Below are 23,007 nucleotides of genomic sequence, written 5' to 3' on the forward strand. Positions count from 1 at the left end.
CCACTGATCCAGTCAGCCTCTGCTGGTAGATGTTGTAACTACACCCCATCTTTTCATGATTGATGGTGTCATGGACAATTCGATCCAACCATTAAGTCCACCTAATACCCTTGAAAGTAATACCTGATCAAACAAAACTGCATAATACGTATGAAATTTTGAACATTTACAAAGGGTATAGGCTACACTAGCAGGATTGACTAGCGATGTTGTACACCAGTTCACTGAAAGCATAGCTGGTGTAGCCGTTTTATGATCAAACAATCATGTATAAGTATAAAAATGTCTAATTGAACATTTGCAAAAGGTATAGGCTAAGATAGCAGACTAATTGGCAAATGGTACGCTAAGCTAGCTCACTGAAAGGGTAGCTGTTTGTAACGCCCGATCAAACAATGAAGTAATACGTATAAAAATGTATAATTGAACATTTGCAAAGGATATAAGCTAAGCTAGCAGACAAATTGGCTAGAAGTATGTTAAACTAGTTCACTGGAAAGGTAGCTAGGATAGCGTTTTTTAACGCCTGATCAAACAAAATAGTATAATACTATTTTAAAAATATATAACTGAACATTTGCGAAGGGTACAGGCTAAGTTAATTGGTTCGGTTAAGTGGTTTCTTTGGTAGCCTTTTTATGTCTGATCAAACAAAAATGCATAATGCATATAAAAATGTATACTTGAACATTTTGCAAAGAGTAACTGTTAAGCTAGCAGGCTAATTAGCTATCAGAATGTTAAACTGGCATCCTGACTAGTTAGCTTGCAAAATTTAAAGCTGCTGTCCGTGATTTTTGGCTCTCTAGCGGTTAATAAACAGAACTGCACGTGTCTTGCGGAAGAACATTGTAGCCGAAGCTACTTTTCTCTGTGTAAGTCTATGGTGAGTCATGCAGTTACTGTGATACTCTGCGGCGAGTCCTACCAGTCCGGTCTGAAATATAAACACTTATTATAAGTGTACCATAATGATTGAGGATAAGACAAAAACATGGTTTGGAAAATGGATTCATGTTGTATATTCTCATTATATAATTTTTGTAAATTTAACACAAAAAAAGTTGCGGACTGCAGCTTTAAGCTAAAAATAATGAGAAATGTTTGATTACACAATCTATAGGTTTTGGTTATATAGTATATTACATAATATTATATATAAATGTAAGACTTTATGGTCAAAATAACAGTTTAGATGACATTGTGATGGATTTTTTTTTTTTTTTTAATTAAATCAAAACATTTCTTTTTGTTATTTTGACCAACTTTTTGTGTGTTAAAAATGTACAAAAATTATATAATGAGAATATACAACATGAATCCATTTTCCAAACCGTGTTTTTGTCTTATCCTGAATCATTATGGTACACTTATAATAACATTTATATGCTTTTGAAACCTAAATGTCCTCAAACATTGCATGGGCCTAAGTTAGTGTGTGTATGAATCATGTCCAAAAATAAGAAAAGTGGAAATGATACTTAGGGACAGCAGACAACTATCTAAATATAATAACCCCATGGTATTGAGTAACCAACAAACTAATAAACATGATTTGGTCAGATTTTACTTTACTTAGTAACATGAGGTTTTGACTATGAAGAACCAATCATATTGAAGAATGCTTTGCCATGCTACTATCCTATATAAACTGTTGTATGGGGGAGCACTAAAGAGCTTAATACCAGGTAATAGTGCCCCAAAACAGACTGAGATGTCGGCCGACTCGAACAGGCATTGAAGTACGCTTAGTAGAGTATAAATTTATAGATTCATAGGTGTCTGGGACAACCTGTTTAACCAACTAAGTCAGGTGCGTAGGGAAAATCTGCCACAACATACATCAATCTAAATCATAAGATTTGAAAGGATTAGTCCACTTTTAAATAAAAATTTCCTGATAATTTACTCACCCCCATGTAATCCAAGATGTTCATGTCTTTCATCAGTCAAAAAGAAATGAAGGTTTTTGATGAAAACATTCCAGGATTATTCTCCTTATAGTGGACTTCAATGGCCTTCAAACGGTTGAAGGTCAAAATTACAGTTTCAGTGCAGCTTCAAAGGGCTTTAAACGATACCAGACAAGAAATAAGGGTCTTATCTAGCAAACATATCAGTCATTTTCAAAAAAAATGCAAATGTATATGCTTTATAAACACAAATGATCACCTTCCAAGTGGTTGGGAGGCTTTTTCTAAAGTATGTTTCAATTGGTGGACAGCTACATTTGGCACCTTCAACACAATAGTAGGAAAATAACATTTACACTACACTACCATTGTGTAACTAATATGCTTAGAATAAAAAAATGCTCACTATACAGTTTAAAAGTGTTATTGTACTCGAACCAAAACAAAGGAAGTACATAATCAGTAGAGGAAGTTAAAAACTTAAAGGCATACTTACAGCTGTATACTCCATTTTATTGTGAGCAAGCTACATACCAGATAATATCTGTGAACAAAAGCAATACATGCCCTGCATGATTTACTCAACTGTTAATATAAAACAATGCAAATCAAAAATAAATCAAAACAATCAAATTAATAGTCAACGGAGAGTTTTTCATTTGGCACTACAAAAAGCACAAAAACATTCATACTGACATGAAATGACACAGGTTTAAAACACAGAAGGCCATGTTAAAGAAAAGCATGTGCGCTTTTCACTCAAACTGTGCGGCTGCTACGAAAAGCCTGCGGCAGTCAGTAAAAAAAAAAAAAAAGACATTTCCAACACAGTGGTGATGGTCTGCACTATTAAGGCACAGATTCAGTCATGAAAGGCACTGATGGACACAATCAGAGGTCAGAACTGCCTCTCAAAAAAAATAAAAAAATATTTCACAACTGGGGAGAATGGAAGTGCGGCAGGGAAAACAAAGGAAAGTCCCACAGGAAGACAAACTTTGAGGGGGGAAAAATAATGTAGGTCACGATGACAGTACAGCCACGCCTCGAATCTATTCCCCCCTCCTCCTCGTCTTTGGCACGCTCAGTGGAACTCAGGCAGAGGAAATGCTGGCAGGCTACAAGCCCCCATCCCCCTCTTTTTTCTCTCCATAAAGTCCAAAATCAGCAACATCTGTGTAATGCAAACCAGGCTCCACAGGGAAGAGACTATAAACCCTGCTAAATGTGCGTGAGACAATTTATTAAGCCTGACTTTTCTTTTAACCCTGCACTTTCTGCAAGACCCCGTCGCAGAGTTTGCGGTTTCCTCCATTATTAAGACCGGTTAGCAGAGGATGTGAAAGAAATGTGCTGATCTGAGCTTGTTTTCATACATCCAAAGATTCCCACAGTGTACAACCGAACAGTTCGGGCTCAACAGGAAAACAGAAACCTTGCAGACGGACGACTCACTTGCAACATCACACGCAACCGTAAAATGACCACAAAACAATCAAAATACTATCAAAAGTGCAAATTCTAGAACAGGGTTTTTGATTGGATGAGCACCACTGAACAAATCGAACGACAAAGTGTGTGTCTCTTAGAAAATGTATGTGCAGAAATACTTGGCTATTGGGTGGCGAAAGTGTGTGGACTTTGTCAGACCCACTGTTGCAGGGACCTTTTGCAGTGAACTAATACTTTGGGCGTCTCTTTCCTCTGGAGTGTGGTGATAATGATGTATATCACTCCCAAAATGCACAGCACCAGAATCAGAGGCACAGTCACCAAGATGAGAGTCATGATGTGCTCATCAGTTTCGTTCACTCTTAGAATAACATCTACTTCCTTTTCCTCATCATCACTCCTGTCCTCTGTATCATCTTCATCACCATTTTTGTAGTCGTCAGGGTCTTGATTGTTGTTGGTCGTCTCTGGTGATCGGTGGTCGGGATTTACATCCGTTTCCACCTCAAAGTGCACCCGGCAGCCCATGAAATCATTTAAAATTGATCTCGGGTATCCAGCGTCAACCTTCATTCGCTTGTTATCAAACCTCCAGTATCTGGTGTCTTTGTAGAAGTAAGTGTATGCTGTATGGAAAAAGAGTTAAAATGTGAATTAGCGTACAGTAAATGAATACACTAGTGACTAGTATGACATAAATTCCATGTCATCACTGCCAAATGCTTGATCAAAGGAGATTCTAGCCAATCGTAGACAGGCTCCGAATTCACAGCTATAAAAAGATGTGCCAAAGACGATCATGAACAATGGCGTGAAATTAGAAGTGAGAGCAGAACATTTCCAAGTCAAAGGTCTCATTGCGCCCCAGTTTTTCAGCAATGAGGTCACATTTTCCCTCTCTGCTTTGGATTAATGGACTTGTCTCTCTTTTTCTTGCATTCAGCTGTGACATTTTCTCGGGCAGCCTGACTCACCTCCATCATCGCTGAGGAAGGCCCCTTTTGGGGAGCCAGGAATGGAACCCCACACGCTCACTGGTTTAGGGTAATCTTTATCCATGGCGCGGGATTCTTCACTAAACCGCCAATATCTTCAAGAGAAAGCAATAATGGCAAAAATGTGAACAACTCATTTTGAATTCTCTCTATGCTAATGCATAAAGCATTAGTTCACCAAAAAATTATTATACTGAGTCGGTGTTCTGACATAGAACCTGGAAGTGCTGGACGTAAACAGAGTAGAAGTAAGATTTTGTTGAATAAAGTCGTTGTTTTTGTTTTGTTTTTGCGCACAAAGTATTCTCGTCGCTCCATAACATTAATGTTGAACCACTGTAGTCACGTGGACTATTTTAACGATGATTTTACTACTTGAATGACAGTAATTACGTTGCTTTCTATGGGAGATAAAAACCTCTTGGATTTCATCAGAAATATCTGATTTGTGTTTCCAAGATGAACGAAGGTCTTACGGGTTTGGAATGACATGAGGGTGATTAATTAATGACAGAAATTTCATTTTTGGGTGAACTAACCCTTTAAACGGCTTTAAAACCCATGCAAATAATTAACTTTCATGATGAAACAAGAACTGCAATCATGGCCGCAATGATGTTTTGTTCATTTTTGGCACGGGTTGCACAGGCTCTGCCCTTTTCTGGAAAGTGGGGTAGGGAGCAGCAGCTCATTTGCATTTAAAGATACATTCACGAAAACGGCATGATTTTCCTTCCACACAAATGGACATTTACAACATGGTATAATAAATGATCTATGGGGTATTTTGATCTGAAACTTCACAGACACATCCTGGGGACACCTGAGACATAAAAAGGGGCATAATTGGTCTCCTTTAAAATAACATTAAAACCGAGCATGTATTTCTAACAGGCAAAATTCTGCTTCTAGTATAAAAGAGGAAAATGGTAACATTGTAAAAGATCAACTACATGACATCCAATCAAATTAGCGCATCTTTTGTGGTCAAAACTGCCTGCATTCAAAAGCAGCGTGCATATATGATATGCTTCTTTAGCAAATCGTGCTACATTACTGCCGTTCTCCACAAGGTACATTTGTAAAAGTGGGGATTTAGCACCTACAAGCATGAAGACCAAGTATAGAAACAGACTGTGCATAGAGGTCGATTTAAGACTCAAACTACAAAGCTTCAAAATTCACTATTCAATGCCATTACAAAGCTCGGAAGAGCCAGGATATTATTTAATATAACTCCGACAGTGTTTGGCTGAAAGAAGACTGTCATATAAACCTATCGTGGACTTATGGTTAGAGAGTCAGACTTGTATATTATGAAAATATATTGCAAAGGCATTAGTGGTACTAAAATTTTACATTTTCTTCATGCATTTGACATTTTTATGGTGAAATGTGACCTGGACATGTTTTGGGGAAAAGCAAACAAACAAAAAAAAAAAAGACCCAAAACAAAAAAGAGTTATTTGGTTTGAGTGGCAAGTTGTCAACTTGTTTTCATTCTTTATTATACAAGTTCCAGATCAAACTGCTCTCTATAACACATTTAAATGAAATATTATGTTGTTCTACTGATTGCTCTGTTGACAACTCCCAACCTCTTGACACATCTGGCCTTTTCCACAAGGGCCCCAGCATGTTTACCTGTGTCCTCTGAAGAAGTACGTATAGCCAGATGGTTCCCACCACACCGCTGTGTCCACTCTGTCAGGCATGCCTTGACCATAACGAAACAAGTCCTGAGGGTATCCAGGTTCCACGTCTGCTTCTCTGAAAAGCCAGTATTTACTTCCTGCGGGAGTGATACAAAACACAAAGAGGGGGATAGACAAAACGCCACATTAGAGGGAAAGGGAGGGGTTGCATGGCTGAGAGATGATATCACTGAGCTCTATTCAACTAGTGAGATTGCACAAAAGATGTTTTGTGTTGCATGAAATCAAAGTTCCCTTCAAACAAATGCACAAATGAAACCTGAAGTCTCACAATCTGCATAAAATACAAGACAATAACTGTGGCTCTTTCCACTACACATTCCCTACTGCAACTTCTCCAGGTTTCTTCTCTCAGAATGAAAACAGAGCAGTCAGCATCTGAAGTTGAAGCTGACGCAATGCAGACCAAGTCCTGCGATGCTGCCAGACTTTCCTTCTCTTCTCTTGGAGTGTTTTACAAGTGACATAATTTGACTTCAAGATGCTGTTACAGCAGGAACAGATGTTTAAAGGAGACGAGGACTGATATCTAGGAAATAATGATTTTGGTGTTGTCATTTTTAAAGATGTCAGTCTATCATTCTCATTCAAACAACATGCTCTGCTTTTTGGATCATAATAGTAACAGCTTAACTGCAAAAAAAATCTTAATTAGCATTTTAGTCTTGTTTTCCATTTAAAAGATCTGTAAACCTCCTAAAAAATACATACTTGAGAAGCAAAACTGCGTAAGAGTAGGACTTGTTTTCAGAAAAAAAAAAAAAAAATTAATAATAATAATAAATGTTAATATTTTAAAATAATAATAATAAAAGATATTTTTTTAAGCATAAACCTCACTAAAATTAAGTTATTAAATATTTAATTCATGACTCAGACCTTTAAAGAATACAAATTTCCCATCATGCCGTTCATATGCTGCATCTATGTCCTCTGGAAGCCCCATCCAGAAGAAAGAGATCGGCATTGGGTAATTATCCAAAACCCGGTTCCTCCTAACCCTCCAGAACCAACGACCCTGTCAAAGAAAAACAACATTCACTGAATCATAATGCTCAACAGAAAGATGTGTGGAGATTATGCTTTGTTGGAAAAGTTCAACCATCTTCTTGGAGACACCTGATCCAAATTATCATCAAAACAAAACAAAAGACATTGCTAGTGATTTACAATAATTTTATGCAGTTGTCTAGAGTGGTGTTTAGCACATTGTTATGCAGTTGCTAAGATGTTTTGGAGTGAGTTTTTAGGTCACTTTAAGACCGAATGCACGAACTGAATATACAGACACGCATTCAGTTTCTTTCACTGTTCACGCATGACATAACCAAGAGAATACTTGCTGAGACAGTTGTTTTTACATAATTTTCTGTGTATATGTCCGTTCAAGCGTAAGTAAATGCAAAAGATTAATTAATTTGGTGTTCGAGCGCAGTCTGAAATCGCGTGCACGATTTTCGAGTCCAGATTTTCGCCTCTTTTTCGAGTTTAAAATCGTTTGAATGTGTAAACTGGCAAGACAAAACACATTCAAATGAAAAACTTTCACTCTATGATGGTTAAACTTAGCAGTTAATCTGCGAATCACATGCGTGCCGAAACATGGGTCCATATGGATCACGGATCAACTGCGATCTGGTGAACCCATAATAATTACAAATATCATCATGATTGCTATATTACCAGAGATGGAGAAAAATCCTACTCCAGTAAGTAAAATTTCCCTGTCCTCAAAAATGTTTGTACTCAAAAGCGCATCATTCATTTTTACCACGCATGCGCAACAGTTATGTTCACCCCTGACTATAACTGCATTTACTGAAGATCATTCTTTCTAACCTTGAACACGAACATCTCCCCTCTCAGCATGGTGATCGTGTCAAAGTTCCCCTCACAGATGTCAGGTGCATCCTGATCGGAGCGTGCTGTGGGATGGGGACTATGGGACCTCTTGGTGGGGTTGACCGGAGGAACCCAGGGCTTGGTGGGCTGCAGCGAGGGTCTGGTAGTTTTCGGTTGGGCCACTGTAGTGGTGGGCTCCGGCTCGGCAGTGGTTGTAAACAGGGTTGTGGTGGGAGCTGCTTGAGTGATGACAATCTCTGGAGGGCCTGTACATAGCAAACCATAATGCATTTTCACACTTAGCTAATCATCCTCTTTTCCACACACACTGACACAAAACGCTTCACACTTTTCCATCCAGCACCAGAAGGCCCATGAGGCTCATTTAGTCTGCAGTGGAAGGCTTTTAAATGGAGAAAACAGACTCAAACAAAGACACATACACTGAGAAATTCACTGGAGCAGACCTCAATGCAACTGGACTAAAGTTTCAAACTCATAAAACAGCAGAATGTGGATAATAACTGCATCATAAATGTGGCAAAGCTTAAAGAAATCATCAGATATTAAATGATCTGCATTGTGAGAACTCACAGTTGCATCAGATACACATTTTTGGCTGCAAAAGAGTCATCTGGACTTTTGCATAAAGGGGTGTTCAAACTGACAGCAATTAAATCGAATCAACAACTCTCACTGAAAATTAATGTGGCGTTCCATGTGTATCACTCTGGGTTGCTTAGCTGTGTAAGTGGTGGGGATTTTCCAGTGGTTCTTTCTGCAGGTTTCACTATTACACTACACAAATGAAACTGAATCTTCACTCAAATGATTCATTCAGAAACACTGAACAAAACAAGTGACTTTTTTCATGAGTGAATCATTCAGTTAACCAATTCATTAAAAAACATTGATACATTCAGGAAAAACGAAATGACTACCTTTATGAGTGAATAACTGCATAACTCAGTCAACCGATTATTTAAACACAGTTTAGTACCTGAATGAATCAATGTTTTTTGAGTAAATGACTGAATCATTCACTTATTTAGGAAAAACGCACCACTAATGTGTGTTTCTCACAGACACACAACGGTTTTGTTGTTGCTTTGTTTGGAACTATATTTGTTGGCAGAACAAAAAGAGACAAAAGTAACTATCAATATTGTGTCTCAAATGTAAGTTACTCAATATTAACCTTGTTTATTGAACTGTGGCGTAAAAGCAGTATCACACACACAAATTAATGTGAATTCATATCATGGATCTAAACTAACTATAATGGATAGGAAGATAAATTAACTGAAGGAAGAATATTAGACTAGCTTACCATATATCTGGTGAATGCCATTTATATCATCTTCAGCCAATGAGAAGCTTTCTGTGTCCATCCATTGGTAAAAAGGCGCCATGATGGCGGAAGGGTCATTGGAGTGCTCCAACCCAAGTGCGTGACCCAACTCATGAACCGCAACCAGAAACAAGTCGACACCTACAACCACAAACAAAAGCAGCGTACCAAATGATTACACCATAAACTAAGAAAAACAAAGGGTTAAATCTGTTTATGAACATTTTAAGAGATTTAAATGCTGCTAATGAAACCCCCTTTAGGACCTACTCACCCCGCTCTGTGCGGGTCTCGAACCCGGGTCTCTGGCATGGGAAATGGGTGAGCTAACGAGGACGCTAAAGACACATACTGCGTCCCAATTCGCATACTATCCATCCTAAATAGTATTCGAAAATAGAATTAGTGTGTCCCAAATTGTAGCATGTTGAAATGAGTATTCCAAAGATACCCGGATGGTCTACTTTTTCCGGTTAGAATCCTAAGTGCAGATCGGTGCACACTTAACAGCTAATATTGCCCACAAGCCATTGCGCTGTGGACAAGGATTCGATTAGAACTACAAACACAAATAAAAAGTGTAAAAAAACTACAAACACAACAGATGTGCGAGACCGACGGTTAAGCAGAGCAGTTAAAGGTGCCGTAGAACGTCTTTTTAAAAGATGTAATATAAGTCTAAGGTGTCCCCTGAATGTGTCTGTGAAGTTTCAGCTCAAAATACCCCATAGATTTTTTTTTTTTTTAATTTTTAACTGCCTATTTTGGGGCATCATTAAATATGAGCCGATTTAGGCTGCGGCCCCTTTAAATGGTCACGCTCCCTGCCTACGGAGCTCGCGCTTGCCTTTAACAGCATAAAGTTCATACAGCTAATATAACCCTCAAAATTGTTCTTTACAAAGTGTTCGTCATGCAGCATGTCTAATCACGCAAGTATAGTATTTATTTGGATGTTTACATTTGATTCTGAATGAGTTTGAGGCTGTGCTCTGTGGCTAACGGCTAATGCTTCACTGTTGGAGAGATTTATAAAGAATGAAGTTGTGTTTATGAATTATACAGACTGCAAGTGTTTAAAAAATGAAAATAGCGACAGCTCTTGTCTCCGTGAATACAGTAAGAAACAATGGTAACTTTAACCACATTTAACAGTACATTAGCAACATGCTAACACAACATTTAATTTACATATATCACTAAAAATATCATGATATCATGGATCATGTCAGTTATTATTACCTAGTCTGTTGATTGACAGGGCAGTTTAAACAGTTACAGGGTGCATATAACTAAGCGACAGAGCATCTGTTAAAAATGCATTTATGACAAAGTAGTATGTCCCAAAGCTTGCACTCTTCTGCTACATACTCAAAAGTATGTACTTTTTCTTCACAAAAACAGTACATACTTTTAGGGCGTAGTATAAGTAGGCGAATTGGGATGCAGCAACAGTCTCTAGTGCGCCTCGAGACAAGGGGAGTGAGGTTTATCTGCACAGCTCTTACTAGCTGGCCTCCATTACACTCACCCCCTAAACCTCACTCCCATCTAGCTCACAGAACCAATGTAACCCCTCAAGTCCTACTCGTCCCGCTCTGCGCGAGCCTCAAACCCGGGTCTCCGGCACGGGAGGTGGGCACACTAACAAAGAGGCTCTTACTAGCTAGCCTCTGTTACACTAACATCTAAAAGTTCTGTGAGAAAGTAAATGCTAACCTAATATACAGTGAATAAGTGAATTTACATTGAAGTAGGAAAATGACTGCAGAAAATTGTTCACACCTGAGCCCTCCCGTTGGTTCAAGGTCCATGGCTCGTCTACGTCGAAATGTGTGTCTCCTCCCATTCCGGGACCTGGGAAAAAAGCATGTGCCAGAGACCCTCCTTCCCCATCGAAGAGAGACATATCACCATGATACCCAGCGGCAAACAGAAGTATTATGTCTGGCCCCTCACTGCCATTCTTTATCTCGTGATAAGGGACCTCCTCGAACTGCAGAGGCGTTACTTTCTCCCAAACCTTAAAGGCTTTGCGAATTGCTTCATAGGTCAGCTCCTGGCCAACTTTGGGTGAGTGGTTCTGAATACTTGAGCAGGAAATAAAGATGTTTTTTCTCGTTTTTTTCTCATCATCATTAACTTGATCAATGTTGAATTTGTTTTTGTATTGATTTTTCACTCACCTGTAAGTCAGCTTGTCCTGCTCCCACTTGTGGCCAGTAAGCGCGTACCGCTTACGCCGAGCACCTTGCTCTGTTGACTCCTCAAAACGATCAGGCACTCCACAGCGAGGTCTTTTCATGGCTCTGGAATAAATATTTATTCATATACGTGAATAAAAGTCTAAATTCAATCTGTTCATCATATAAAGCAATTGTGTGTCTTCTGAAATTTGGACTAAACCACTCGATTCATATGGATTAATTTTACAATCTCTTTATGAACTTTTTGAAGTGTCAAAGTGGTAGTTGCGGAGGGACAGAAATCACTCCGATTTCATCAAAAAGATCTTCATTTGGGTTACAAATATGAACGAAAGTCTTACGGGTTTGGAACAACTTGAGGGTGATTAAATTTTCATTTGTCGGTGAACTGTCCCTTTAAGTAATAATTGTTATGGATGATACTGTAGGACAGTAACTTATTACACTCATTTTTCTCAGTTAACTCCACACAATTAAAATAGACTGAGCTCTTGATGTTGTTCCATGGATAGTTGAATAAGAGGAAATCATACTTAAGAGTAGCCAAGTCCATGTGTCCGGTCACCTCCAGGCCATAGAAGCGCTGCATATCCTTGATGGCGCTAGAAAGGATCTGGGCTGACTGCATGGTGGACATCTGTCTGCTAGCCTGGGACAGGTAGCCATACGCCCTCAGCCATGACTTTAAAGAACAACAGACACAGAAAATGTTGGAGTGGGCAATGTGTTGAAATAACTACTACCAAGTAGTGTGGTGACGATGGGATTTCACAAGAGAAAGGAAAAATAAACATACAGGTCAGGAAGACATTAAAGGTGCTACAGAGGATCTTTTCGATGACTGAGAAACCAAAGACTGTTAGTGAGTTTTTGAAATGAGCGCATGCGTAAGAACCGCGCAGCCGCGCTCGTCTCTCACAAGGAACGTCATGGCAGTGATTGACAAGCCAGAGGGCCAATCGTTTATGCGATGATCACGTAAACGATTGGCTGATGTTTTTAAGGCCCTACCTCGTGCACAGATGATGTATATTAATATTATTCCTTTCAGTGCACCTAATAAATAGTCTTTTATCAGTTAGCAAAGACAGTTTCAAGTAATATTGCAAAAATGTATAAAACAAAACATCCTCTGTAGCACCTTTAATAGACAAGATGCTTTCTTATTACACAACTATCCATAAGAATCCAAAGGGAAATGTTATGGAGTTCCTTAAAGCCTTAAACTAGATAAACACTGTCTAAACTCAAACAATATTTTAAGAAATGCACCAATGCATGTTTGGTTAAGTACTGAATATTAATAATCTGAACAGGTTCACAGTTAAGACTCCTGCCACATGGTCAGGCTTTGAGCGAGGACAGATGTAAACATCCTTAGGCACATCTTTACACACCATATGATAGATTTGAGATGTTCACCAGGGGTTGTACTACAGAAACATCTCAATTCTTGACTGTGAAATTACCATGGTTGGTGAACAGACAGGATATGATTCAGAGGATGTTTCTGTAATACAGCCCCAGATTTACATGTAAACCGAAGAAACATTATGATCCTATAAGGAGTGGGAGAAAAAACACTTTAAAATGTGTAACTTTTCTAGTTGTAAAGAGGGGAAAACTGACCATTTTATTGATGCAATAATAGATTGATCAATACTACAACACAATATACATGTTTAATAACTAGGCTACTATTGTTATTTATATGTTACGTTTTATTTAAAGTTCTTATCTATATGATAAATATATTTTCATTTTTTGTTTTGGGATGGCTAATTGTAAATTATCTGTATTGCTCACTTCACTATTAAAAAAAAGTTGAGTAAATATAATCTAAACAATACAATAAATAGAAGTTCACCTGTGAATGGTACTATTTATCAGTAAATCTGATATTAAAGAAAAAAAATTGAATTGAAAAGTGGAAATGATAAAAACTCTATCCATCTTTTTTATAAATGTGAAGCTTTTCCCCCTAAACTGAACTTAAAGCTAATTTTTCCAATCCTGAGGGACCAAAACAAAATGCAGCCAAACAAAAATTTCACAACTCCGCATGTAAAAATACAAACGCCACAGAGTTTGTTTCGTGTATTTCACTCAAAACAAGCCAGTCAACAAACCTCAGCGTTGAAAGCGTCATCTTCTGCAGCTGTTTCAGCAATGTTGACAAACAGCAGGACGAAAATCATACAAATGGGTCTCAGCGACCGACGCGATCTACTCCTGCGGGTTGACATCTCTCCACTCCCGAAAAATGAACGCACAACCTTCTCCCCCACTGGAAGCGCTTAAATGGAAACCTGAGAGAGACCTTCACCACCAAAACACGGTCATCGTTCTTCTCGGACTACAAACCCACCAACTTAGTGCGCGTTTCCCTTCTCCCGTCAAGTTTTTCCTCGTGCAAACAATTCGTAAAGGTCTCCAGTGGCGCGCGCACGCTTGTAAACTACAACATTAGCACGAGCAGCAGGCAGCTACCCATTAAATATTGAACAAAAGGCTACTTGTTGATATTTGCATTGCATTGTCTATGTTGATGCAAGTGCCGCCTGGATAAACCCATCTAGAATAGACGAGGACCAGGCGGCGCGTCCTCGAACTGATCCTCAATTTTTGAAAAAGATCACCAGGATCTCGTGCTGCAGCACACAGCCGCACCCGATTCCCTGCCCACTTTCTCCGTGCTTTACCTTTGTGACATTATGCACGCCATTCTTGGTTTTATAATAATAATTAAAATATTATAAATATTATAAATAAATATATATATATATATATATATATATATATTTAAAAAGAAAATCCAGATGAAGGTAACTGTAATGAAGTCCGTTTATTTAAAAATAATAATAAAAAAAAAATAATAATTAAGCAAATTCGTTCCAATTTTAGTTCTCACTGCCACCTGTTGTTCATATTCAGTACTGTAAATATAAAGTTCAACAGCAACAGCAGCCCTGATTGATACTGGAAATCACATTCAAGCTTATTTTAATTCAAGAATTTTCTTGACAGATGGTGACAGTGCTCACTCGGGGCTAACATTCTAGTTAGTTGTGTACTTGCGGTAACTTTTGTACCCCACACAAACCACTATGTGTTGGGTAAAAATGAGTTTTATTTAGGTATTTGTTGTGTGTCGTCTGATTCCAGCTTTAGCGATGATGATAAGGATGAGAAGGAAGATGCCCAGAGTCCAAATCACTCCCAATGGAAGCACCAATGTGAGGAGATCTAAAATGAGACAATCCATACAGTTCAAACATGATTTAAAAAAACAAAACACTGCTACATGGTATGTACACTACCATTTAAAAGTTTGGAAACATTACTATTTTTAATGTTTTTGAAAGAAGTCTCTTATGCTAATCAAGCCTGCATTTATTTGATCAAAAATACAGAAAGAACAGTAATATTGTGAAATATTGTTACAAATTTAAAATAATGGTTGGTTACATACATACATACATACACATACACATATATACACATATATACATACATATATATATATATATATATATATATATATATATATAAGATTAATTTTTTTAATCTAGATTAAAATGGCTCATTTGAATTCTGCCGAAAACATTATATATGAGATACCCAAATTGTCCCTGCGTCCCAATGTCCGTACTATCCATCCTAAATAGTATGTGAGTTTAAAATAAGTGTGTCCCAAAGCATAGTATGTTGAAAAAAAGTATGCCAAGTGTCCCCGGATGGTCTACTATTTCCGGTAGATTTTCGAAGTGTGGATCCGTGCAGACTATAAAGGCTAATATTGCCCACAACCCATTGCACGTTGTACGAGGATTCAGTTCAGAACTACAAACACGAGTAAAAAGTGTTAAAAACTACAAAACATGGCGAATATGCACGATCAACGCTGAGAGGTTGTTTGAGTGACTAATAATCAGTTAGAACTGATAGAAAATATTTATTTAATGTTATGTGTGTCATTTTTCATCTGCAAATACCAATGTGGACTTTTATAAAGTCTGGGAACGTGACGTCAGCGACGCATTGCATTCTGGGACTTCAGGTCACTGTCAGTACAGTAGAGACTGGGAAATAGTGGAGGAAGATATTTTTATATATATATATATATATAATATATATATATATATGTGTGTGTGTGTATTATATATACATACATATCTATAATGCAAAGTTAAATTTATCAGCCATTACTCCAGTCTTGCGTCACATGATCCTTCAGGAATCATTCTAATTTGCTTATTTGATACTCAGTTATTATCAATGTTGAAAACAGTCGTGTTGCTTAATATTTTTTGAAAACCGAGATACTTTTCAGGATTCACTCATGAATAAATAGTCAAAAAGAACAGCATTTATTCAAAATAGTAAAGATTTCTATTGTTAGAAAATATTTCTATCACTTTTTATCAATTTAACACATCTGTGTTGAATAAAAGTATTAATTCCTTCCCAAAAAAAAAAAAAAAATATATATATATATATATATATATATACACACACACATACACACACTGACCCCAAACTTCTGAACGGTAGTGTATAGTTACAAAAGATTTAATTTAAATAAATGCTGCTCTTTTTAACTTTTTATTCATCAAAGAATCCTGAAAATAAGTATTACGTTATAAAAATTATATATATATATATATATATATATTAAGCAGCACAACATTTGTAATAAATCAGCATATTAGAATGATTTCTGAAGGATCATGTGACACTGAAGACTGGAGTAATGATGCTGAAAATTCAGCTTTGCATCACAGGAATAAATTATATTTTAAAGTATATCATAATAAAATAAAACATTTTAAATTGCAATAATATTTTACAATATTGCTGTTTTTTTCTGTATTTTTGATCAAATAAATGCAGCCTTGATGAGTAGAAGAGACTTCTTTCGAAAACATTAGAAATAATAATGTTTCCAAACTTTTGAATGGTAGTGTACATATATTAAATGCCATATATAAACATACTTATCTTGGGACTAACTGGTAGCTCTTGTTTGATTGGTCCATAAGACAGTAGACCTTGAGCCTGCTCATCCACAACAACCTCTCTTTTGGATATAGTTTTACATTCCTAAAAAAATAAATCAGGTCAAGTTAAAAATGTAAAATGTGATTGTCCAAAACTTAGCAGGTTAAATAAATGCGTACAGGAATACAAGACTGTCCGTCCTCAGGTGTGCAGAGATGCACAGTGCAGTGCAGGTAGAAACTGTGAGGCTCGTGTACAAACCGAAACATTTCAAACGAGTAACGGACAGTTGACCCCAAACCGTTTCTTCCTGCGGGGTGCGGCGTACCATTACCAAATGAAGTTGTTTTGTCATTGGCGCACCTTAAAGACAAATAGGAAAAATGTCAAGACATATTCTGAAGGGTGAAATATTTAATTGGAAAATGTATGGCAACTCAGTCTCATGAGAAAACGTAACTTTTTCAAAGTGGCGATGTCGTACAAAAATCATACAATAGCTGCATATTTCAGAGGCTGTGTCCTCCGGAGGTCGCATTTGAAGGCTGCATATGTCTTATATAAGAAAAGTAACCATAATAAAATTGATGGTTATTCCTTGTGAGGTGTAAAATATTGTATTTTCTTTCTTACTTTGCAATCCAACGGTTATTTTTCTTAAATGAGACCGCCTCAATGACGTATGCAGCCTTCAAAACGCGACCTCCGGAGGATGCAGCCTTCGAAATGAGACGCAGCTAATGTGATTCGTATGGACTCTGCAATCATCAGCCACTCCATGAAGGTCCAGTCCAAACCTGACCCCTGAACCAAACCATTTCTTCTCTTTCATGTCAGTCTCCTACGTTGTTCACGTAGTAAATACAGTGAGGAGCTTCCGAGTTTTACGTCCAAATGCCGGCTCAGTATTTTCTGACGTTAAACCCGGAAGCACTGCACTGCATTTACTACGTGAACAACGAAGGAGACTGACATGGAAGAGAAGAAATTGTTGAAGTTATTTTTGTTTGTTTTTTGTGCACAAAAAGTATTCTTGTCGCTTCATAACATTAAAGGGTTAGTTCACCCAAAAATGAAAAGTCTGTCATTTATTACTCGCCATCATGCCGTTCCACACCTGTAAGACCTTCGTTCATCTTCAGAACACAAATTAAGATATTTTTGTTGAAATCCGATGGCTCAGTGAGGGCTCCATAGCCAGCAATGACAAGATCCATAAAGGTACTAAAAACATATTTAAATCAGTTCATGCGAGTACAGTGGTTCAATATTAATATTATAAAGCAATAATATTTTTGGAGCGCCAAAAAAAACAAAATAACGACTTATTTAGTGATGGCCGATTTCAAAACACTGCTTTGTGAAGCTTCGGAGCATAATGAATCAGCGTATCAAATCAGTGGTTCGGAGCGCCAAAGTCACGTGATTTCAGCAGTTTGGTGGTTTGACACTCGATCCGAATCATGATTCGATACACTGATTCTTGAAGCTTCATAAAGCAGTGTTTTGAAATCAGCCATCACTAAATAAGTAGTTATTTGGGTTTTTTTTGGCACACCAAAAATATTCTCGTGCTTTATAATATTAATATTGAACCACTGTACTCACATGAACCGATTTAAATATGTTTTTAGTACATTAATGGATCTCATTGAGCCTCACTGAGCCATCGGATTTCAACAAAAATATCTTAATTTGTGTCCCGAAGATGAGCGAAGGTCTTAGGGGTGTGGAACGGCATGAGGGTGAGTAATTAATAACATTATTTTCAAGCTCAAGTTCAAGTTGGTCACACAAATTTGCCATGTCGACCAACAGAAAGCTGCTTGGTTTGAACGTGACTTCTGTGTGAGTTGTGCTTCATGCATTGTTACACTGTGAATAATGGACAAATGGACTTTGCCCACAAAGAGATTCACTAATGTGGCCATGCCTTACAGATTCGCCAAAACTAGTAATAAATAATAATTTAAAAAAGTTAATTAGATTTAAAATTTACAGATATACAATTCACAATACTAGCTCACCCGTTTGCCATCAGTGTGTGGCTAAAGCCTGACTTATCACTAGCTTGAGGAGTCTGCGTAGCCCAACACTCATTTACTTTCAGATGGAAGAAGTCTTCCGGCTCCGTCACTTGGATCTGCACGTAGATTTGATCCCCGAGCTTAATAGTTGGTGGGCTGGTGAAAGTCTCAGTGTATGTGTGATCTTTGAACAAATTCATCTCCACCTTGGCATCGACTTCATCCACCTTAAATATTCTTTCACTTCAAAAACAATCAAATCAGTTGAATACACATCGGTTATCAATATAATTTAAAATCAGAGCATTACCTTGAGAAAGAGATGACTGGAAACGCCAGGCTAAGCCTGCGAATGTACGGATAGACGCACTTGTACTCAATCTGCACAAATGGATCTCTCACAATGTTTCCGTAGACAGGTGGGTCAGACATCAGTGTTAAGGAGTACGTAATGTGTGTTATGTTCTTCTGTTGAGAATAGATGCCTCTTAGTATTATGTAATATGTAAATGCGGTTTTTAAATGAGAAAAATAGTACTTTACCTCCAGAGGTTTACCTCCACAGGCAGCGTACTGGTCCATTGGTGTGTGCACTGTGAAATAGGTTGATCCAGAGATCTCCTCTCTATGTGCACGACAGCTGGAGTTAACCAAATGAACAGCTTCTACTCCCACATTGTAGTATTTGAAGAACTCTTCAGCAACCAGGATGGAAATGAAGTCTTTGCCACACGTCACATTCATTGTTGCAACTTGAAAAGAAATATGATACATATTTAAATTGTGCAGTTAAAACAACATGAGGAAAACAGCTGGTTTATTAGTCTTAGCTGGTACTTAGTTAGCAAAAAGACCAGGGGCCAGTGGCATAACCAACCAGCTAAACATCAGGCTGGGAGATCAGTTTAAACCAGCTAAGCAAATCAACTGATTTAAGCACTCTTTCAGCAAGGCTGACTGTCCTTTACCCTGGTCACAGAGATCTCCGAAGTAGCCAACTGCACATTTACAAGTTTGCCTCTGCGACAAAATGCAGGTGGTCGGGTCAGAACATTGAGATATCTCACATTCACCTAGATGAAAAATGGCTTTAATAACTAGACTTCACTAAGATGACACCATTTCCATCACAGATTACCTTACCAGAAATACTCCCAACAGCACAAAGTAAGGCTGCAAGATGCAGAAACACCTGTGAGAGAAAAAATATGTTAAAATCTTACACTGATATTGTATTTCACTCCAAATAAAATAAAGTTCACACCTTTGATTTCTGATAACGTGCCATTTGTGTCGCAAAATCCTTCTTTATTTAGAGTTGGGGGTTTTTTTGGAAAATTGTTTTAGAAAATAGCAATTTTAGTATAAGTAGCCTAATATCTAGCCTACATGTCAAAGGGATCTTACACAAGTAAACATGGATTAAATACTTAAACATCTAAATGAATTTAACGAGTGACACCTGCTGACTGAAAACGAGACAACAGACGTGTTCGACTTGAAGCTGCGCAGATGTCATCATACTACCGCGAGAGCGATTAGAGAGCATACTACTCCCTATGCTTTCGAATCGCTCTCGCGATACTTCATACACCGATGGCCTGCGCTGCTTCATGTAACAAAACTAACTAACACGTGTGCTGGCCATCTGATTGTTAAAGTTTTTTATTTAATAAAAAGTAACATTTTTCATCCAGCTGTTACATACAACATTGTACCATAGTGTAACACAAGTATTACCAAACCATCATATTATTATGTTATTATATCAAGTTATCATATCCATATTCATCCTCATCTCCATCTTCTCTCACCCTCACTCTCCCTGACAGATTGTCACTGTGATTTCATATTCCTCATCACAGTATGACCCCTCATTAACTCCTCATCCTCACTTACTGTCAGTGCTACCTGTGTTTTATACCTTTTTGAAGTGTTATAGAAAATGTGCAGATCATAATATATGCAGATATAGTATGTGAATTACTATTATAAGTGCATTACAAAATTATGTGAAAATGCAAATATATTTAGATCATTCTAACTCTTTTCCTTACAAATATAATACATTTGTATTCAAACCTATTATGCCTTATGTGATTCCATTATGGTACAATGTTGCCTTTTTTTTGTTATTTTCTCTAAAACATTTGATGATATATAATGTAAAATTCTTAAAAATACTTCTTTACTTGCCAGTGAAGGTGACTCATATTTTTTGTGGGTGATTAAATGGATACAAACAAGTGAAAAAAGCACTTTTCAGTGGAGAAATATGGAGTCATGTGACATGTGCTGAAACAGGACACAAAATGGACCCCTGTTGGTCATGTTTTGGTCTTTTTCGCACTTTTATTGATTAGTATTTGAGTTATTCTGTACTGAGATACGTTTGATCAATCAATTAATTTATTTTATTAAAAACAAACTAAAATAGACCATGTTGCCTGGAGGCAACACAGCACCATAGAGGGTTAAAGGTGCAATATGTAAGAATTTTGCAGTAACATATCCGAAAACCACTAGGCCAGTGTTATTTATTTTGTTCACTTGAGTACTTACAATATCCCAAATGTTTCCAACTATTTGTAAATCATGAGAAAATTGCAATTTTAACCAAGGCTCCGGGACATGTGAGGAGTCGCACCAAAGACGCTTTAATATCTACATGTTTTAATAGACAAGGGAACAACTCTTTTGATATATTTATAGACAGAAAACTAATTATTGTTATATAGCTCAACACGTTTAGTCTTATTGTTTTCTAATTTTCTTGATTTTTTGAGAGTACCATGCTTTACTATGAGAAAAACACTATTTTGTCAAGTAGCTAACATAGCATAATCAGATGCAGCTTTATTTTTAGTAACAGTAATACAGTACAGTAATAATTTACAATGGCAGTGAGCAGGATCAACGAGTATGAGCTGAAGAAAGTGCCTCCATCCACATCCATCCATCCATCATAAACATGGCTACGGGGGGTTAATAAAGGCCTTCTGAAGCGAAGCGATGCGTTTATGTAAAAAAAATATCCATATTTAACAAGTTATGAAGTAAAATATAGCTTCCACCAGACCGCCTTCCATATTCTACCTTTGAAGAAAGTGTAAAATTCTCACAGTTCAAAACGCTTACACTACGTCCTACGCCTTCGCTATTCAACTTACGGAAAAAACGTAACTAACGTGACGTCAGTTTACACTTTCTTCGTAACTTTAATACGGAAGGCGGTATGGCGGAAGCTAGATATTTTACTTCATAACTTGTTGAATATGGATATTTTTTTAAACAAACACATCGCTTCGCTTCAGAAGGCCTTATTAACCCTCGGCAGGGTTGCCAGGTTTTCATAACAAAACCAGCCCAAAACTAGCCCAATCGCATTTCAGGGGGGTCCCATGGTAAAAATCACTTTCCGGGGCAAAATTAGCATTTTTGGCAGGGCTCCCCTGGTAAAATTCGAATTCCAGGGGCTAAATATCACGTTATTTTGGATCGATTCAATCCGCGGACATGAAAAACAACCCACGGCAACAGTGTATGGGGCAGTTCACACAGAACGTGTTTTTCTATTCCAATGAATACTACTTTCCCATTGTTTTTCTATGAAAACACGCGCTTGACCGACGTGCATGACCGTTACACTCGCGTCTTTTGCAGCGCCTCGCACATGAGCGCCACGTTTTTAAGACGCCGTGTCAAGTTAAAAGAATTTCAACTTTTACACGCAGCGCCGCTCATCAATGTCAGTTCCAAAACAGTGGACCAATAAGAAGAACTTGGAGGCGGGGCAAGCGTTGCGAGTTGGCATGACAACTGTTTTATATAATGGCAACATGGCAGAGGAGGCGCTCATTATTATCTTATTTTCTTTTTTCCCATGTCAAAACTTGTATCTGTAAATTCTGCAGTTTGCCTATTTCTATTATTTCCGTTATTGTCGTTATTGCATCACGTCTCAAAGGCGCGTCTCGACTCTCGCGTTCTATGCTGCGCTTTTTAGACGCAAAGTCGCATTTTCAGACGCAAAGACGCGTTCTGTGTAAACGGCCCCTAAAAGTAGCCCAATTTGGCAACACTGTCCTCCGTTTGTAATGGATGATAAAGCACTTTCATCATCGCTCACTGCTATTAAAAAGCTCGGATGTGTCAGGATACTTATTAATATTTCTCCGATTGTGTTCATCAGAAAGAAGAAAGTCATATACACAATGGCTTAAGGGTGAGTAAAGCTTGGGGTAATTTTCATTTGAAAGTGAACTAATCCTTTAAACCAACAATCACACTTTTTTTTTTAAGTCAGTACAGACCAATAAATAAATAAATACTAAAATAAAATCATATAAAATAGATAATAGTGATATGTATATAGAGAGAGAGCCTATTATGTTAGGTCATACAAACATTATAATAAGTAAATATACAAACAACAGCTTAATTTTTTCCAAGAAATAAAACCTCTCAGTCATTAATCTTACTATTTTTATCTTTCCATGGCAGA

At 37.5% G+C, this 23,007-nt stretch overlaps 2 protein-coding genes across 4 annotated transcripts; both read right to left on the reverse strand.

The window, feature by feature from the left end:
• Positions 1-1,995: 1,995 nt before the first annotated feature.
• Positions 1,996-14,144, reverse strand: mmp15a (matrix metallopeptidase 15a). Of its 2 annotated transcripts, XM_067378971.1 has the most exons (12): positions 13,605-14,144; positions 12,009-12,157; positions 11,455-11,577; positions 11,054-11,358; positions 9,248-9,409; positions 7,915-8,183; positions 6,955-7,093; positions 6,005-6,152; positions 4,340-4,455; positions 2,410-3,991; positions 2,173-2,237; positions 2,000-2,068 (listed from the first exon to the last, which is right to left on the reverse strand). In XM_067378971.1, exons 1-10 carry the CDS (start codon positions 13,719-13,721, stop codon positions 3,558-3,560), a joined length of 1,962 nt encoding a protein of 653 aa, XP_067235072.1. In that variant the 5' UTR covers positions 13,722-14,144; the 3' UTR covers positions 2,000-2,068; positions 2,173-2,237; positions 2,410-3,557. The 2 variants fall into 2 exon arrangements, with proteins under 2 accessions (XP_067235071.1, XP_067235072.1); XM_067378970.1 differs by having other exon boundaries at positions 1,996-2,068; positions 2,173-3,991.
• A 443-nt stretch (positions 14,145-14,587) lies between these two features.
• zpd (zona pellucida glycoprotein d) lies at positions 14,588-19,892 on the reverse strand. Of its 2 annotated transcripts, XM_067380443.1 has the most exons (9): positions 19,768-19,892; positions 19,647-19,695; positions 19,472-19,576; positions 19,047-19,255; positions 18,814-18,971; positions 18,504-18,746; positions 16,656-16,839; positions 16,473-16,578; positions 14,588-14,721 (listed from the first exon to the last, which is right to left on the reverse strand). In XM_067380443.1, the coding sequence occupies exons 1-9, from the start codon at positions 19,789-19,791 to the stop codon at positions 14,609-14,611; spliced, it is 1,191 nt and encodes a 396-aa protein (XP_067236544.1). In that variant the 5' UTR covers positions 19,792-19,892; the 3' UTR covers positions 14,588-14,608. The 2 variants fall into 2 exon arrangements, with proteins under 2 accessions (XP_067236544.1, XP_067236545.1); XM_067380444.1 differs by lacking the exon at positions 19,472-19,576.
• Between the last annotated feature and the right edge of the window lie 3,115 nt (positions 19,893-23,007).

The sequence above is a fragment of the Chanodichthys erythropterus genome, chromosome 24 (genome assembly GCF_024489055.1).
Source record: "Chanodichthys erythropterus isolate Z2021 chromosome 24, ASM2448905v1, whole genome shotgun sequence".
NCBI classification, from domain to species: domain Eukaryota; kingdom Metazoa; phylum Chordata; class Actinopteri; order Cypriniformes; family Xenocyprididae; genus Chanodichthys; species Chanodichthys erythropterus.

Excerpts from the sequence above, each read along its gene's own strand:
- zpd (XM_067380443.1), bottom strand. The coding sequence starts at position 19,791 with ATGGCACGTTATCAGAAATCAAAG. Across the intron at positions 18,747-18,813 it reads CCAGTCATCTCTTTCTCAAG|TGAAAGAATATTTAAGGTGG; the intron begins GTAATGCTCTGA and ends TTGTTTTTGAAG. Across the intron at positions 16,840-18,503 it reads CACACACTGATGGCAAACGG|GTGCGCCAATGACAAAACAA; the intron begins GTGAGCTAGTAT and ends TTTGTCTTTAAG.
- mmp15a (XM_067378970.1), bottom strand. The coding sequence starts at position 13,721 with ATGTCAACCCGCAGGAGTAGATCGCGTCGGTCGCTGAGACCCATTTGT. Across the intron at positions 6,153-6,954 it reads GAAATTTGTATTCTTTAAAG|GAAGTAAATACTGGCTTTTC; the intron begins GTCTGAGTCATG and ends TCACTCCCGCAG. Across the intron at positions 3,992-4,339 it reads CTTCCTCAGCGATGATGGAG|CATACACTTACTTCTACAAA; the intron begins GTGAGTCAGGCT and ends TTTTCCATACAG.